This window comes from Amblyraja radiata, chromosome 19, assembly GCF_010909765.2.
Source record: "Amblyraja radiata isolate CabotCenter1 chromosome 19, sAmbRad1.1.pri, whole genome shotgun sequence".
Lineage (NCBI taxonomy): Eukaryota > Metazoa > Chordata > Chondrichthyes > Rajiformes > Rajidae > Amblyraja > Amblyraja radiata.
In genome coordinates, this window is record NC_045974.1 from 30,484,253 (window position 1) to 30,503,652 (window position 19,400).

Sequence of the window (19,400 nt, forward strand, 5' to 3'; positions counted from 1 at the left end):
GGTGTTGTGGTATTTGGGCATGTCTTTCTACACATTTCATTGAATTTTAGAATGAAGCATTAAAGGTAAATAATTGTTTTGCAAATAGCAATTGTAATACATCACAAGTAAAAGTCAGAATCCCATCATTGTAAATCACAATGGTGGCTTCTTTAAGTGTGTTGTTCCTTGGTCTTTGGTTCTTTTGGATTATATATCGGACACTAAACCCAGATTATTATTCTAGCTGCAAATGGCACAGTGGTTGGTTTTATGTTCGGGAACAATTATCCAGTTCAAAATCTACCATGGAGTCTGAGAACATGGCAGTTCTGATGAAATATAATAGACAGGAAACATTAACTCTGTTTTTCTCTTTCCAGAAATGCTGTCTGATCTGCCCTTTATTTCCATCACATTTTTTCATATTATTTCCAATATCCAGAACTTGCAGCATTTTGCTTTTTGCTTAAGAATTTAAGATCAATTTTAAACATCTGGAGAAAGAAGCATCAATAAAAATAACTATGAAGCCATTTGATTGGTATAAAACCCAACTGGTTCACAAATATTCTTCACAGGAGGAAGACCCACTTTCTTATCTAGTTTTACACCAAAGGAATTGGTTCCTAATTGTCCCCAAAAGAGTTTCATTCATCTGTTTACAAATAATGCTAATTGTCAGGGGAATAAAAGAAGCATAACTAAACCCAGCATTATTTGAATCACCCACTTACAAGAACTAAAGTATATTTCATGTCTTAATTTCATTTATACATCCACACATAAATGCTTTGTTATATAAAGCTAAATTATAGCACTTTGCTAAATTATTTATGATGAATGATATGTCTTTTATGTTAAGCAATAAATCTTTAATGCTTTAATATTGTTTAATATTTCTATTGTTTATTTCTATGCACAGAGCCACATCTGGAGGGGTTCAAAAACATAGTATGCCCTCAGATATGTTATGGTAGCTAAAATAAAACTCAATATTTAAGATTTGTCACAGGATTAAGTTTAAACAATGAATATTGGAGTAGAGTGGAATAGAATTGAGTGCTCTGAATGTCACTGCCATTTAGAAACATACAAAGACAATGAGAGATCAAATGACCAATTCAGAAAAATATTTATTCAAATCTTACTTTTTCTAAAATATAAACAATTGAAGCATTTAATCAAATTATATAATTCAGCAATATTTACAACAGCTAATGCCCATTCATTCATGTTCAGCTCTCCCGAACCAAATAATTGCGCTTGGTGGGTAAGTTCTATATTGTAATTCCTGGGGACATCACTAAGTTTGTGCTTTAACACATATAAAGCCCATTACTGTTGCGCAGTGAAATATTCAGAAGAATTTGGCCCAGTTTAGTGTAGATATTACTGCTGGGAAGGGAGTCACTGTAATATTGAACATGTTCGATCCTGACTACGGGTGCTATCCGAACGGAGTTTGTACCTTCTCCCCGTGACCGCGAGGGCTTTCTCCGGGTGCTCCAGTTTCCTCCCAAACTCCAAGGACGTGCAGGTTTGTAGGTTAATTGATTTTGGTTTAAAAAATGGTAAATTGTCCCTAGTGTATGTAGGAAAGTGCTGGTATGCTAGGATTGTTGGTTAGCACAGACTCGGTGGCTGAAGTGCCTGTTTCTGCACTGTATCTCTAAACTAAACCGGAACCGTTACCTATTGGTATGTGCTAATTCATCATTTGTTTGCAATATTTCCATCCACTGGGATTTGAGTGTTAGCAAGACAGCACCGTGACATTGATGAGCACTGTAAAATGTGGATAATTACTTTGCAGCCATCACATTTACAGCAAAGGAATATATTAAATATTTTTTGCTTTCTATAAACATGTCATTCATATACTCGCTTTTCTTTGAGAAAGGTATTGAACAAGCTGAGATATACTTCCAAAATGCTTCCATACTTTCTATTCTACTGAGATAAATAGTAACAAATTAGTGAAAGTTAGAATGATTTTGCATTGTTAAAACACTCTGGAATGTTGCTGGTGACTGCCTTGTCTAACATCATGCACAGCACTTCAATAGCACAAAGTGTTTCTGCGGGGAAACTGCTGTAAATGCAGCCATATTTGTCGATTAATGTTTGTCATCCTTGTCTGCATTCTTATATACTAGTTCCTGCAAAATACTTTGTGACCCTGAATCACAATTGTAATCTCTGACAAGATGTGTGCTAAATAAATATGTCAAAGCAATTGATCATCCCTATGGTCTTTTCATCAATACATTACGAGAGAATAAAAAGGGACATTATTATAATAAAATGGAAAATATGACATATATGCAAAGGCGTGTATACTTTTATAAATAGTTATTTTTTCATTGCTGGCAGATAAATATTTGACCTATCAAGCTGTTTAGATTGCTTCTATTTTTATAGCTAATGAAAGTATTTTGGTAAAAGATCAGTGTTTAAGTTTGTTTGCTTCTGCATGGACTTGCTGAATAAACATATATTATGTTGATCTTTTGACTGCAATAATTGCAAAACTACATACAGGTAGATGATAATCAGATTTGGTACATCAATATTTATCATTCATCATTCATTTTCTCGTTTGTACTTGTTTGGCCACCATGCCTATTTTGGCTGTGCATTGATCATTAATCACAAGGACACAAGAAAACAAGAGCAGGAGTAGGCAAGCAAACTCCTCAAGTGAGCCCTGAAAGTCAACATGATCAAGGCTGAACTGTGTAGCATTCAATTCCTCTTCTGTGTCAGTCAGACAATTCTTCAATCTTTCAAATATTTATCCATCTCCATCTTAAATGCATCTAATGAACTGGCCTCTACCATCCGTAGTAGCTGTGAATAACCAGAGATTCACTGAGAGATTAAATGTCTACGTTTCTAGGTTTCTAGCTCAGTTTTAAACATCGCAACCTTCATTCTGTCAAGCCCCATTACGTTCTTATATGTTTGAATAGAGTGGTTAAGAAGGCATGTGATATAGAATAATTAAGAAGGCACATGGTATGCTTGCCATTGATCGGGGCATTGAGTATATGAGTCAGGAAGTCGTGATGCAGCTTTGTAGCATGATGCAGTTCTGTTTGACAATTACACACAAGATGTGGTGGCTTTGGAGAGGGTGCAGAAGAAGTTAACTAGAGTGCTGGCTGCATTAGAGGATATTAGCTTAATGGAAGGTTGGGTTGCAATCTCTGAAGTGGCCATGGTTGTGATGCAATTGAGGTATATAAAATTATGAGAGACAGAATGGGTAGACAGTCAGAATCTTGTTCCCAGGGTGGAAATGACAAAGACTAGAGGACATAGCTTTAACTTTGAGATCGGCAAAGTTTATAGATGTGTGGGGTGCCATTTTTTATACAAAGGATGGTGGGTGCCTGGAATGTGTTGCCAGGGGCAGTGGTGGAGGCAGATAATATAGTCTGGTGAATCTCCTTTGGGAATGCCTTCAATGTAATTTTTTTTTTGGTAAGAGGACCAGAACTGTGCAAAATATTCCTGGTGTGGTCTCACCAACACAATGCTTCCCTACCCTTAAACTGGAATCTTTAGACTTTTGATTTTAAAGATACAATGCAGCAAGAGGCCCTTCAGTCCATCGAATCGGCGTCAACCAGCGATCACCCCGTACACTAACACTATCCAACACACTAGGGAGAATATACAATTTTAACAAAGCCAATTAATCGACAATATGTACATCTTCATGGTAAATGCCATAATGTCATTTGTCTTCTTAACTACTTGTGATTCATCGACGAGTCACAATAGTAACATAATCAAGCATCACCTGATCAGTCTGAAGAAGGATCCTGAACTGAAACATCTCCTATCTATGTTCTCCAGACACGTTGCCTGTCCCGCTGAGTTACTCAGCACTTTGTGTCATTCATTCTAAACCAGCGGCTGCAGTTCCTTGTTTCACCAAATTTAGTGTGTTATTTCCCCTGGTCTAATTCTCAGTATTTTCCCTTAGAATAGAACCATAATCCACGAAGGCTATCAGTTCAGACAATTTTGCCACAAATCTTTTGTTATGAAACGTTTGCTTTATCTTACAACAAAAATCTTTTCTTGTTGACAAAAATGGTGCCAGTATGCTTGTAACAGTTTAAGAGATATTTTTGGCTTTTGTACATCAATCTAGTTTTTAACGTTTTAGAGATGCTGGTACCCTGCATCAACATATACCATTATTTTATACCATTATTTTAAACACTGGCCATGATTTTCTAAATTATTAAAGATACAAGCAGAGCAATAATGTTTTTCATTCTTGCAAAAACTTTGACAAACTGGTATGGTTATCGCCAATATTTTACATATTTTCTCCCACAATCAATAGTTACTTATGGTGTAAGAAAAGTACATCATGGACAATTCTGAATGAAGGTGCTTTTATTTTCTTATGGTCATCTGGTAACCATCACAGCTCCCTGCATTCCCAGTCATACCTGTGCTTTATATGGATAATTAGTAAAATATAATCTATTTAGAAGTGTTTCTGATGTTTTTTTAGAAATACGAAATATTCATATTTGCACCTTGTGCTTCTGCTAAGTATTATTTTGCTTTATTAAAATACATCACATTTATTTATTGACCACAAAGCAAACTGGAACAATCATTCACAGTAGATTGAATATTTTCAAAGTGGTCTTTTATGTGGCAACTCCTTTTATACCTTGGGTATGCAAAACAAAGAATTCCACTATGACTTGTCACATGTGACAATAATATATTCATTCATTCATTCATTCATTCATTCATTCATTCATTCATTCATGGCAGAAAAGAATGCAACCAAGGGAAAGATTTATGCAAGGCAACTACTGCTCACTTCAGGAAAATAAGTAACAGTAGACATTAGAGGTTGAGCTACAAAAACAATCACTTATCTTTAAATTCTGCAGAACTTTCTTGGACCAAAGGTTCTTTCACCTATAGGTTCTGAAACCACCTTCTAGCTAGGTTTCCATGGTTGTTTTGAGGATCTGACATTTTGCATACTTAGAGTAGAAGATGAAAAGAAGCCCTTAATTTGTGTAGGTCTAACCCATTTTAAAACGATGCCTGACAAATGAAGAGAGCCTATTAGAAATACATGAGGTGACCCATGAGTGGTATGGATTTTGCAGCACTGATTTCTACTTGAATCTACTTGAATTCTACATTTATATCAGGAATGTTTCACGAAGATTGCTGAACGGTTAAGCAATTTGCTCAATGAGATGGAATTTGAGCGTTGAAAGTGTAAAGTTAAATATTTTTATCGACCAATACGGAGGGCAGGTTGTCCCTTCCATTACTGCATCCTTCAGTTCCAATTACAAGGAAGCTTAGATGAACATCGATCACGCAATTTCTGTTATACTATTTTATATTTGTTATACATTTTTATTGCTTTACCATTTAAAGAAGGTCAGTCATTACTTGGCTTTGACTGATTCTGCTTAACTCTTACCTCAGTTTGATTGTAAACATAGGTCATAGTAGAGTAGGGTTCTTCTGATCTTGTGGATGAACTTGGAGATGTGACGTGTGAACTGAATGTTGTCTGCTCAATTGGTTGTTCAGTAACAGGTCCTGGACAAGATACCATTTCACTCAGTAATCAAGTTTGAAATGAGACATAATTTAATGAAAAAATATTTAAACAGCTTCATAACTGGAATTCCCAGACTGCAGACTTGAATAAAACTTCCTAGATGGGACAAACCTTCAATATTTGCGGCCATAGCTATCAATTAGGTTTCTTTAAACCATTACAGATAGCAACCCAATGAAGAGTCATCTTAATTATAGGAGATTATTACACCTTGGTGGATTTTCTGCTATTCAAATTGGGAATAATTGAGGTAATCTTCAAGAGAACTGACATGAAAAGTTAATTTTCTGTCACCTTCTGTTAAACATTTTCTATGAAGTGATACATTTCAACAGAAGGAGCAAGTAGGCCAATATAGACCAAAACAACACTGGTCTAAAGAAGTCTGAAGAAAGGGTTCCGACCAGAAAGTCACCTATTCCTTTTCTCCAGAGATATACTCTGACCCACACATTAAGTTTATTGAATGCTGCGGTCGACTTTAGATTTTGGAGGAATTGAGGGTGTAACATTTCTCCTATTTCCTTACAACACAGAAGAAGACACTTTCATCTGATCCTTTCTTTTCCGGTTTATACAGCATTCCCATTTTCCACTTAATTTTCTTCAAACCTATTCTCCTCATATACCAAACAATTCCCCCACAAGCGGTGATTTATGGGATCACAGGGTCCGCGCAAGAAAGTGGAGTTTATTCCAAGACTAGATTAGTCATGATCTTATTGAAGGACAGAGAGATTTAATATGGGTCGTGTGACTGACTCCTGGTCTTTTTTCTTATGTTCTTCAACTCTTATGGTTTTACAAAAGGTCAGCAGCCTGAAGCATCAGGCGACAGATGCTGCATGAATGCTATGTTTTCAGGATTTTCTACTTTGGGTTTCAGGTTAACAGCCTCTGCATTATTTTGCTTTTGTATCATTCCCATTGGACTTAAGTGTCCTCCTGACCACACAAGAGGAAGTATGAGACTTGCCTGGGAAAGCCTCTTTGGCCTTCAGACCTTTGGGTATCTCACGTCAAACCTCTGCTTCTTTTTGGTTTGGATGGAATTGGGGTCCTGTTACTATAATACAGCCGTAATTTGTTTAAAGGTCAGAGGCTTCCATTTGAGTCAGACAAACATGTGCTATGACTGGAAGATCTGACATTTTACGTAGATTGAAGAGATACTAGATGGAGGCACATAATTCTAATTTAACTCCCCGGAGAAACCGTAGCTTTCCCATTGCAATATTTATTTCACAAAATAGTCTGCTCCTTCTGAAATTGTACTGAACACCTAGGACTTTAAAAAAGCCATGATTTTGCACATTTCAACTCTACTGTAAAAATGTCAATCACTTACTTGGAACATTATCCTGCCACTTGGCCTTCTTTTCCTGAAATGGTGGCAGATCCTCATTTAAAGCATTGGCTTGATAATCATCTGTGTGGTGGACAAGGAAAAAGATAAACATTCATTTCCAGCATCCACCAGTAACTGTCAATACAATTAAAATACCAAACAAGGTTCATTCAAATCAAATGCAAATCTTAGCAGCAAATAACTTTTGACATAACATTACTTCAGCATTGCTCTTTATATATCAACATTAAATGGGCAATATTGATTAAAATAACCTGATTGAGTTAAACAAATATCATGCAATGTACAAAGCAAATCCTTAGGAGATTCAAAAAACAAAGTGGAGGGAAAATTTTCCTTGCGTTTATACTTTCAGTTTTTAGTTTTTGTTTTATGTACAGTGTGGTCACAGGAGGAACGAGATCAAAGCTGCATGATCCCTACAGATAGCACCCATAGTCAGTCAGGATCAAACCCTGGTCTCCAGCACTGTAAGCCAGCAACTCTACCTCTGCACCACTGTGCTGCCCAAACTTGTATCATAATTGAAAGTGATGTGCTTGATGATGGGTTTGTTACAAGTTCAAAGTCATAGATGTGGAGAAAGGTTTTTTCACATCTCTCCCCTGCTGTGCAGAATTTTTCACTCCAAAGATGAAAAGCAAAATAATTGTTTAATAAATCTACATGCGCACCTAATATACACACAATGGGGTTTGATGCTGTTCCAAAACGCAAGGCACTTACTGAGATCAAAGCTGCATAATTCAGACATTTAAAGGTGGATTTCCATAGAGGCTTATTTAGTGAGATATAATGCCAAAAAAAAGTTTTGGTTAGTTAAATAATGTAGTCTTGCAAAGTTGCCTATTTTGATCAAATTTACTGATGCTGATGTGACCTAAATGCACTTTAATATTCCTATGTGGCTGCAACATTGTTGTTTTTCTAAAGCACCCCATGCTGGCAGATGTACAGAGATCGGCTGTGTTTGGGAGTAAAATCAAATGTTATAGAATTGCAGGATGTAGATGCTGTAACAATAACAAAGGTAAAACTAACATGAACATAATAACGTCCAGGGAAATAGCATGGACACCTCAAGAGCAGCAAATATTACAAAGGAGTTTGTGCTCAAGGAAAATGATGCCGAGATTGAAGAGAGGATGTGAAAAAAATATACACTCCATCAAGAAAAATATACACTCCATCAAGAAAAATATATAAATAAAGTTATGAAAAACTAATTAATCTAATGTGCTAAGCAATTCAAATATAGAAATAGGAAACAAGCCAAGCTATGGTTTCCCTCCAGGGTAGTACAGTGGTGCAGCAGTGGTGCTGCTTTGCAGCGCCTGAGACCCGAGTCTGTATGGAGTTCGTACGTTCTCCCTGTGACCGCGTGGGTTTTCTCGTTACAACCAGGCATGTTCCAGGGATAAAAACATCAGTAACATAGCTATCCGTTCTCCTGTAACTCAGCTTCGTGTGAGGCCTGTCTGGCACTTGGATGGCCAAAGAAATAGATCACAAAATAAGGCAAAACATAGAACTTATGACAAACTAAATCAATAAAAAGCTGGAAACATTCAGCAGGGCCGGCAGCATCTGTGAAAAGAGAAACAAAGGTCATGTGTAGAAAAGAACTGCAGATGCTAGTATACACCAAAGATAGACACAAAGGGCGGGAGTACCTCAGCGGGTCAGGCAGCTTCTCTGGAGAAAAAGGATGGGTGATATTTCAGGTCAGGACTATACTTATCCCTTCGTTATTACCTCTTCCCCAGCCAACAATGAGCCATTATGGGCTCCACACTTCCTTGGTCATCTGTTGTGGGCTCTGCTTTGTTCTGGCCTTATCTTACCTCCAGTTTCCTCCCCTGTAGTATCAGTCTAAAGAAGGGTCCCAACCCGAAACATCACCCATCCTTTTTCTCGAGAGATGCTGCCTGTCCCCCGAGTTACTCCAGCAATTTGTGTCTAACAAAGGTAATGTTTCAGGTCAAAGAAATTTCATCAGGACTGAGATACCACAGAAGATATTTTTCACTCTCTGCCTCCTACCCTTCAAATAAAAATATCCCAGCCTATCTAACCTCTCCCTATGATGTCAGCCCTCAAGTCCGTGTAACAGACTGCTGAATCTCTTCTGCACCCTTTCCAAGTCAAGATGTATTGTAATGCCCCTGTCCCACTTAGGAAACCTGAACAGAAACCTCTGGAGTATTTGCGCCCCACCCAAGGTTTCAGTGTGGTTCCCGGAGGTTCCTGGAGGCTTCTGTCAGTCTCCCTACCTGCTTCCACTACCTGCAACCTCCGGCAACTGCCTGCAACCTCCGGGAACCGCACAGAAACCTTGGGTGGGGCACAAAGTCTCCAGAGGTTTCCGTTCATGTTTCCTAAGTGGGACAGGGGCATTATCAAACACTGGAGTATTGAGTCCAGTACTTTTGGAGAGGTGAAAGAATTAGAAAAGTATTGTAGAGACATATGGACTGATCCCATAGACTAGAGACATGGTTATGTAGAATGGAGAAGTTGGGTTTGTTCTCAATGGAGCATTTGGTAGATATCTTTGGTGGAAGGGCACAGAGTGAAGATGATTGGCAATAGATCAAGGGATACAGCGGTTAAATAGTGCAGGTGATTAGAATCTGGAATCCAATATCAGCGGAAGTAGTGTAAGTTATTTCAGTTTTACTGTTCAAAAAGGTAAGTTATTAAAAGGACAAAAGATTGCAGGGTGTCATGAGAGGGTTGGAGAGATGAACTACCATGGTCTTGCATCAAACTGGCATAGACTCAATGGACTGAATGGCCTCCTCCCTGCTGTATTCCTTCCATACTTTTGTGAAGCAGTTTGTATGTTGGTTCCCAGGAGTGACCATCGCCAAAAATAGTGAAGTGTCAACATAAATAATTCCAGTGTTTACTCCTCGGGTCACATGTTGGTCCATCTTCCCTGGAAGAAAAGGAGGCGGGGTGGCATCATTAATGAAGGGAGATATCAGAGTGGTGTGAACTCATGATCTAGAGACAGTAGATCGTGGCATTGTATTGGGTTGGGTTGAGATCATGAATAATAGGGGAAAGCAGACACGGATGGGAGTTGCCTATTGACTCCATGATGTGACTTCTCAATAGGACAGGATATAAATGGGAAATATGCAAGGAACGTTTGATGGGAACTGGAATTGTCATGGCAAATTTTATATCTATATCTTGAATGGACAAACCAAACAAGCAAGGATATCGCAGTGGAAGATTTTGCGCATTGCATCAGGGATTGCTTCCTAGAATATCATGTTACAGACACATCCTGGAACAGACTATTTTAGCTTTAGTCATGAGTAATGCAAAAGGATGAATTAAATAACTTGTGGTTAAAGGATGCACTGACTATGATATTCACTGGAGTTTAGAAGGATGAGGGGACATCTTATAGAAACATATAAAATTATAAAAGGACTGGATAAGCTAGATGCAGGAAAAATGTTCCCAATGTTGGGAGGGTCCAGAACCAGGGGCCACAGTCTTAGAATAAAGGGGAGGTCATTTAAGACTGAGGTGAGAAAAAACTTTTTCACCTAGAGAGTTGTGAAGTTATGGAATTCCCTGCCACAGAGGGCAGTGGAGGCCAAATCACTGGATGGATTTAAGAGATAGTTAGATAGAGCTCTAGGGGCTAATGGAGTCAAGGGATATGGGGAGAAGGCAGGCACGGGTTATTGATAGGGGACGATCAGCCATGATCACAATGAATGGCGGTGCTGGCTCGAAGGGCCGAATGGCCTCCTCCTGCACCTATTTTCTATGTTTCTATGTTTCTATGATATGGTGGAATTCTTGCTGCTGTTTATGTTGAACACCAAAGAATGAAAACCACTATATTCAACTTAGGTCAGGGTAATTACCACCGTATAAAGATGGAGGTTAGTTTAGTTTAGAGACACAGCATGGAAACAGGTCCTTCAGTCCACTGAGTCAATGCTGACCAAAGATCACCCATTGACATTGGTTCTATGTTATCCCACTTTCTCATCTACACCCTAAACTAATGTAAATTAAACGAAAAAAATCTCTGGGGTGTGGGAAGAAACCGGAACACCTGGAGGAAACCCCCGTGGTTACAGGGAGAACACCTGAGGTCAAGATTGATCCTAGATTTCAGGCGGACTGGGAAAATACGAAGAGACAGATCAGCAGATCAACAGTGACAGATATTAAAACAGCTGGTCCATAATGCTCAGCAATAATTTATCCCATTTAGAAATGGGATTCCATGAGAAAGAGGCATAACTGTGGTTACCAAAGGTACTTCAAGGATAATATTGAAACAAGGAACTGCAGATGCTAGTTCATACACAAAAGGATACAAGATGCTGGACTAACTCGGCAGGTCTGGACAACATGGATAAGTGACGTTTTGGGTCATGACCTTTCTTCAGGTCGAGGATAATGTTAAATTACAAAGTAGCACATACAAAGTGGCAAGAGATGATGGTAGGCCAGAGGACTATGAAGTTTTTAGGTTCAGAGTTTCTATGGATAAGTAAATAGGAAGAAGGTGGCTAAATAAAATGAATTAATAATAGAAATAAAGAGATGGCAGATACGTTAAAGTAACTTTTTGGACTGCAATTATCCTTTATAGATGGGCTAATTTCAAATAATAGGGAGCAATCTCTAAGAACCGCAATCACAAGGGATAAAGTAGTAGAGAAACTCGTGGGGTAAAGGTAGATACATTGCAGAGACTCACCCAAGAGTTTAAATGGAATGGCTGAAGCGAATCCAAAGTTTGAAACTTTTCAAAACTCGCTAAATTCATGAAGTGTATCAGAAGATTGGAAAACAGCCCTTGTTCAAAAAGGCAGGCAACAGGAGGTTGGGTATTAGTACAAGTACAAGTACAAGTACAAGTGAGTTTATTGTCATGTGTCCCTGATAGGACAATGAAATTCTTGCTTTGCTGGGACAATTACGGGGCAATTAGCTTAACCTCTATCCCTACAGGCTAATGGTTTAATCAATAAAACATGTAATTTAAAGCAGGCTTTTTTCTCTCAATTTCCCAATTGTGATGTAATAGCTTGAAATGTCAATGTGATGCGTCTTTCGACCGATATTGCCTAAATTGCCGAATATCTCCAGCATTTCCTGTTTTTATTTCAGTGACTTTTCAGAAAATAATGTGCATGGTATTTCTTTTCCATGCAAAAGTAAGGAATTGGTTAAATATAAATCACATAAAGTGGTGGTGGAGCAAATTGATCTAAATATGCACATAGATCCATTTTTAATTATGGATAATTGGGTTAAACATAATTAAAGAAGACGCTGACTGGATTGTTCTTTGGGAGGGATTTAACATTAAAAAAATGTCATGCACACTGTAATTGTTAGGGCAAACTTACAATATTGTGTAAATGTATAGATGATTTGACTCCACGCTGAGGGAAATAATAGCCCGAGAAAAGCATATCATCGATTTACTAGAAAGTTGTCATGTGCAGGCTTCAAGTGATTTAAAAATACCTAAAACAGCTGATATTCTGTACTTTCACACTGCAAAGACTAAATGGGGATTAAATAGAAATATTCAAATGATAAAAATGACTACATAAATAAGTCATTTTATTGGTAGTCAATTCAGAACCTAAATTTCAATTTAACCAACAGATATAAAGAGAAAAATGTAAGAAAAGTTATCACTTCGAGTTACTAGTTTACAGAAGTTCCACCATCATTGCATGGTGTTAAATAACTTGAAATTTTCAAAATATTTACTGCAACATTATATCAATTCATGTGTAACAAAGAGAGAAAGAGAGAGCAGGGAAATATGATGTGATTGAGGAGAAAAGAGAGCAATAAGGATTTTGTGTAAAATTCAGTCCCTTATAGGAGTTTAAATTCAACACGGGATTAAATACGATTTATTCTGATCCAAATGTGCATGTCTACAGTATATAGAACTGTTATGTTATTGCTAAACTTCTTTGGGGGGGGGGGGGGGGGGGGGGAGAGGGAGAGGGAGGGAGAGAGAGGGCGAGGGACAGGGAGAGGTAGAGGGAGAGGGAGAGGGAGAGTTATTGTCAAACGTCCCAAAAAGAACAATTCAATTCTTACTTGCAACATCACAACAAAATATCTAATCATTGTACTCAGTAAAAAATATAATAAAGGAAATATGTATATATACACACACATAAAATCAAACAAACAAGCAATGACAGTGCCAAATACAAAACTAATGCTCCCCAAGTCTGTAATTCAATGCTAATGATCTCCAAGTCTGCAAAACTAATGCTCCCGAGTCTTATTTCGAGGTTGTATTGTTTAAAAGCCTGATGGCTGTAGGGAAGAAGACGTTCCTGGACCTGGACGTTACTGTTTTCAGGCTCCTATATCTTCTTGCTGATGCCGGGAGTGAAATGAGTGTGTGGTCAGTGTGGTGTGTGTCTCTGATGGGGGGGGGGGGGGGGGGGGGGGGTCTGTACCTGTGATGTCCTTATTGTGGATTAAAATCAGAAACAGGGTATCTCACTCTTCTTTAATTTGGAATAATCATCTTATTGCATATATCAATTCTTAGATTATTAAAATTGATTCACGTTGATTTTATAATGCAGCATTTGTATCCTTCAGCAACTGGAGATAACTTGATGAATGCAATTCAGAATTTGCCCACTAGGTGAAAGCTTTGCTAATTCTCAAAGCTCACCCTGAGAAATATTCGGCGAACACTAATGCCAATGTGAAGGATAAATAGATTCTATACTGAATTTATAAAATGGAATCAGCTATTACAAAAGCAATTTGTAAATCAGATTGCAATGAAATTGTGCCTAAACATGAATGACATAATAAAGCCTGCTGGTTGGGATCACACACAGACATGTTTTTGCACAATGTGAATATATTGGTTCATTTTGTCTGTGTTCCGTCTTTGCAAAAGTTGCTGCTTTAGAAATGAATCATTGTTGGGTTTGAATCACAATTACAAATGATCAAATAAAGATTGAAGTTAGCATTTGCCAACCTGATTTCTGTAAATAATTGGTTTACAACAGCACATGCCCCAGTTCTAATTCAATCGACAGCTTAAAGCTTAGAATAACCAATAAAGTTCCCAACAAGTTTCTTTATAAAAATTGAATCTATTTCATATTGAACATGCATTCTACTCTTCCCATGTTCCACGCATTCCCTTTTTCTAGGACTTCGGATCCCTCTTATTTACTCAAGTACATGACCAATTAACATGATTCCCCCTGTTCCGTGCAAAAGACTTTCATTTATATATTAAAGCCTTTTTGAGAGTCAGCCTCTGTTGCAGTGTTAAAATCACAGCAGTCAATTTCCATACAGTAGCCACCTATCTGATAATGACCAGTTGTGTGTAATTGTGGCAATACTATTGTTCAGGAAAAAGAGACAAGGTCTCTACTCCTCTTCAAAATAATTCAATGGCAATTTTCAAACTACCCGTGAGTGTAGATGGTAACATGGGAAACAGGGTGGTGAAGAGGCATTTGACAGGTTTGCCTTTGTCAGTCAGCCCAATGAGTGCAGGAGTTGGGACATCATTTTACAACTGAACAAGACATTAGTGAGACCACACTTGGAGTACTGCGTGCAGTTCTGGTCTCCCAGCTATAGGAAGGATGTCATTAAGCTGGAAAGGGTGTGGGGAAGATTGATGAGGATGTTACCAGAGCTGCAGGAATTGAGATGTAAGCAGAGGCTGGATAGGCTGGGGGCGTTTTCACTGGAGAGGGGGGACATTATAGAAGTTTATAGAATCATAAGTGCAATAGATAAGGTGGAGAGTCACATTCTTTTTCCCAAGGTAGAGGGGTTTAAAACTCGAGGGCATAGATTTAAGGTGAGAGGGGAAATCTTTTAAATGGACACGAGGGGAACTTTAAGCAGATGGTAGAGAGTTTATGGAATAAGCCACCAGTGGAAACTACATAGGTGAGAGCAATTATGACATTTAAAAGACATTTAGATAATAGATTTTAAAAAATGATATGGGCCAACGGCAGGAAAATGTGGCTAGCTCAAGTAGACATTTTGATCAGCATGGCGGAAGGGCCTGATTCTTTGCTGTATAACTCTGACAGCTCAGCTGAATGATGCCACTCCTGTTGGCACAGCACTTCCTCAATACAGCACTAGATACTTGTTACTCTTCTGCCTCTAGTTTCCCTCTCCCCTTTCATCCAGTCTGATGATGGGTCTCTACCAAAACATCATCTATTCCTTTTCTCCAGAGATGCTGCCTGACCCACTGAGTTACTCCAGCATTTTATGTCTACCTTCAGTGTAAACCAGTTTCTGCAGTTCCTTCCTACACACCAGATATTTGGGTTCAGGTTTTGAGCAGAAATCACAACCTCTTGACTCACAGATGAGGGTTACATCAACCAATGCACATCTGGCATAGTGCTTGCTTTCTTTGCACCTGGAGAAATGGCATATGCTCATTTTCCTCTACTTGAGCTAAAAACGCCTTCACATTTTACTAAGAGAAGGGCTAACTGGGAGAAGTAGGACTTGTGCAACGTTAGGGTATCAAAAGCTCTTTCCACTTTTCTTTTTCCAATCATTTTAATAGGAAATTACACTGTACAAACTCAATGCCTTTTCATTGAAAAACGATCCACCCTCCTCATTCATATTTTAAATAAAATCTTTCATTTCACTTTTCATGCCAGTCATTCTGATCAGGAAGCACAGATTGTCCTCAAAATTCCGGTCTCCGTCTCTTTTAAATTCCCCAAGTACAGGATAATTATGGAAGTGGAAAGTAATTAAGAGAGCTTTAAACTAACAGATAACCACGAAGAGATAACTCTGGCATTCCCAATCACCCACTGTTATTGAGAATGTTATAAAAGCAATATAAATGAGAGCAATTATGACATTTAAATTGTCTTTCAAATTAGTCTAAAGTGACTTTCAAAATAACATGAAATCATTACACGATAGCAAAGACATTTTAAAAGGGACATATCTTGGTTCTTTTGGAATAAAACACAATTTGCTTGGTCTCTGTGGGAGAAATAGTCTTCCCGTGGATAGATCAGAATTCCCCCCACCTCATTCAGTACATTAGCACAGTCCCAAGTCAAGGCCTATTTCACAGTCACATCCTTCCTGTCCAAGACGTCCAAATCCTTGGGAAAAGGAAGCGCCGCCCATCCTTTAATGTTACAGTGGCCTGCCAGAAAGGATTTTCAAAGTGCAGATCATGCACTTCACCCCTCGAAAGCACGATCAGGCCTGGTCTCGGGCATCGTCTATTGTTTTACACACCAGAGCTTACACATCCGAATGGTTTCACCAAAGTTCTCTGATCCCCTGTTTTAATGGAATTCAAATGGATAGATCAGCCATGATTGAATGGCGGAGAAGATTTGATGAGCCGAACGGCCTAATTCTGCTCCTATAAATGATGAATAGCCTAAAATCAGTTTATTGTGAGTCTTCACGCTGTAATAGTCTTTGTGTTTCAGAAGGTCTGAGGATCAAGAGTTGAGGTGAAACACTTAACCTACTGCCTCCCAGCAGCTCACTGTTACTCCCCAAGACTTGGTGAGCAGCTGCTAGAAGCGGAAACACATGATGAAGGGTCCCGACCGAATAGGTTACCTATCCATTCCCTTCACAGATGCTGCCTGGCCCGCTGAGTTCCTCCAGCACTTGAGTGCTTGCTTGAGAAATGGAAGATCAGGGGAAATTGGAGGCGTGTGACAGAGCTATATTGTTGGGAGTTTTAGTCCCTCTGCACATCGTTCGATTTGTATCTCTCATGATTAAGCTGTTGCTGTCATTAAGGAGCAAGAGTGGGAGGTACTTTTATTCCTGGCAATTCTGCCTCTTGCTCTGCAGAACTGGGAAACTGCGGAAACGGACACTAAACTATTTGTTCCCTTGATGCGCTCAATCAAACAGCAACCCTGGCAGATTGCCCAGAGAAGGGACGAGCATTTCCGCTTGTTTTTGCGATTCAACATCTAAGGGCGACTGGCCAATTTTAGATCTGTGTGCCACTTACAAATTCATCAGAAAGCCCACAATTTTAGACCAGCTTCATGTTGAGGGTGTATCAAGAACTCCCCTCCCTCTCCCCTACCTCTCCAAAGTAGGTTGCTTGCAATCACTGTGTTACTCGTTGGTGAATTGCATTTAGATCTCCGAGTCTGGAGGCTCCCCCGCCCATAACGTCCATTTCCCCCCACAGATGCTGACTGACCCGCTGTGTTGCTCCGGTAATTTGTTACCTTAGTTTACATGGATATAGGACACATATTCTGTGCCGTATTTATGGAATCAAAGCAGACTTGTAATACAGCACCAATCGCGATTATTTAATCAGAAGAATCCGAGGAATGAAACGACTGGATACATTCATGAATGAAACATCTAGCCTCGCCCTTCCAACACCTCTGGTTATCATGGTTAGTCACCAGGACCTCACCTTGAGTTGGACAGATGTTGAGTGTAACCGGCTTGCCGTTACCCCCGAGCTGGTATCTGAGCCAGCTGTCGTAGTATTTCGTCTCGGCCTTCAGCAGCGCTAAGTAGCCCATCTTTTTAAGGAACATTTCCTGGTCGACCAGGCCGATTTGACCTGGTTCGTCGTGGTAGCATTTCCAGCGCAGGCCCCCTGTGCAGTCCCGCAGCGTTAAGCGGTGAGTGCGCCTGGACATGTTGCTGCCCAGAGACAGGCACTGTCCCTGCTGCCGGAGCCGCAGCTTGCCCTGCTCCGTCCACTCCCAGTCTTGCCAGCGGCTGGTCATGTTACAGGTGTTGACCGACACCTTCACACCGTTGGCCATCAAGCACTCCTGCTTCCGAGCATGTTGTATCAGGAACCCATCTACGTGTAGAAAAAGCACCCAACACTGTTAAATCACCGCCTGCTACCCTTATCCAGTCAAAGACCACAACAGCACCAAGCAGCCTCACAATAAAGACCTAGTCAGCAGAACATCTTGCCTCTCCTCCACTATAATGGCTTAATTCATCATCCCACTGTGAATCCTTTCCCCAAAAAACGTAACATCTTTCATTAGGTTTCAGAATACGAAGTGAATCGCCTCTTTGTAATTATTTGACAACTAACCACATCCTATTTCTTATATTTAGCTTCAAGCAGTTGCCAGCAGTTTCAGATCATTAAACTCCGAAGTTCGCCATGAACCCAAACATTGGATCTAAGCTCTCGCTTTTCTCTTCATACCCCGGTCCCATCTGGCTTTCTACCAGTGAGATAGAGGGGAAACTGGGGCAGACTGCTTGAAAGTATGTTCGCAGGACATGGACAATAACCTCCCCATGTGTTAGAGTGGAATTAATTTAGGTTTGTTTTGAATGTGACTGTTGTCCCCGTCAACCGGCAGAATCAAGTATCAATAATGATTTCACTTGGAATCCAATCTCATAACATATACTACACTCTCCCAACGTGATATATGTGCGTGTTTCGTTTGAGAAAAGCACGCATTTCCGTGCTGGCAACGCAATACTAACATAGAACAACTAACACAGTCCTCCACACAGCAGTGGAACAGCACCGGACTTAATACTCACCAGATGAATATAGCATCGCGTGTACAAAAGTCAACATGAAGAAATGAATATCCATTTTCACTTTATTCGTGTAACGGAGTTCCATGCTCCCACACGGCGCTGATGGCTGGCGCTAACCGTAGAAAGGAAATGTTCCTTTAGGGGAAAAAAATTAGTGACGACCACTTCCTTCTATTCAATTGTCGTTGGGTCTTTTATTCCAGTGTCAGTTCATCCTCCCCCGCGGTCTGGCAGAACGTAAAGCGACAGGGAGAGAGCCCTGTTGCACAATCTCCCCTAACTTGGTTAAACTGCGACGAGTGTCAAAAATTATCAGTTCGTTCGGGTTTTGGCAGTGACGTGACTGCCATGATTTATACAATTTGCAAGAAAGTAGTTGACTGTAATTATACAGCAACGGGCAGCGTCTTCACAATCCAACAAACAAGTCGCACACTACTCGTAATGTCTCAACTTGTAAACAGGTCATTTACCTGCAATGTTTTATAAATGAGACGGTGAAAATCGATTGATCTAAAATTGAGGGGGGGAGGGGGGCTAAATTGGGAAGGGTGTAACCAAACTGAATGTTTGAGGTACATGTGATTAAATGTAGGAATATAGACATGTCTATTTTAGACAGCAGCCTTTAGAGCCATATAGAGTGGAAACAGGCCCTTCGGCCCAACTTGCCCACACCGACCAACATGTCCCTTCTACACCTTAAAATGGGTTTTAGGGTCCTTATATCGAAATTACTGACCACCCCTTTTACAGTGAGATTTGCCCAGTTGTTTGTTATTTATTGTATATTTTTAAAAAGGATCAAACAAGAAATGGCTTTTGCATCTCACCTTT

General features: G+C 39.5%; 1 protein-coding gene across 2 annotated transcripts in view; it reads right to left on the reverse strand.

Moving 5' to 3' along the window:
* Positions 1 to 18,786, reverse strand: part of ptprb (protein tyrosine phosphatase receptor type B) — an 88,374-nt gene extending 69,588 nt beyond the window's left edge. For both annotated transcript variants that reach the window (XM_033038168.1, XM_033038169.1), the window contains exons 1-5: positions 18,564 to 18,786; positions 17,449 to 17,850; positions 6,957 to 7,037; positions 5,465 to 5,586; positions 4,961 to 4,963 (exon numbers count right to left, since the gene is read on the reverse strand). In XM_033038168.1, coding sequence (XP_032894059.1) covers positions 4,961 to 4,963; positions 5,465 to 5,586; positions 6,957 to 7,037; positions 17,449 to 17,850; positions 18,564 to 18,648 — 693 coding nt within the window. In that variant the 5' untranslated portion in view covers positions 18,649 to 18,786. The remainder of the gene's footprint in view (positions 1 to 4,960; positions 4,964 to 5,464; positions 5,587 to 6,956; positions 7,038 to 17,448; positions 17,851 to 18,563) is intronic.
* Positions 18,787 to 19,400: the final 614 nt, after the last annotated feature.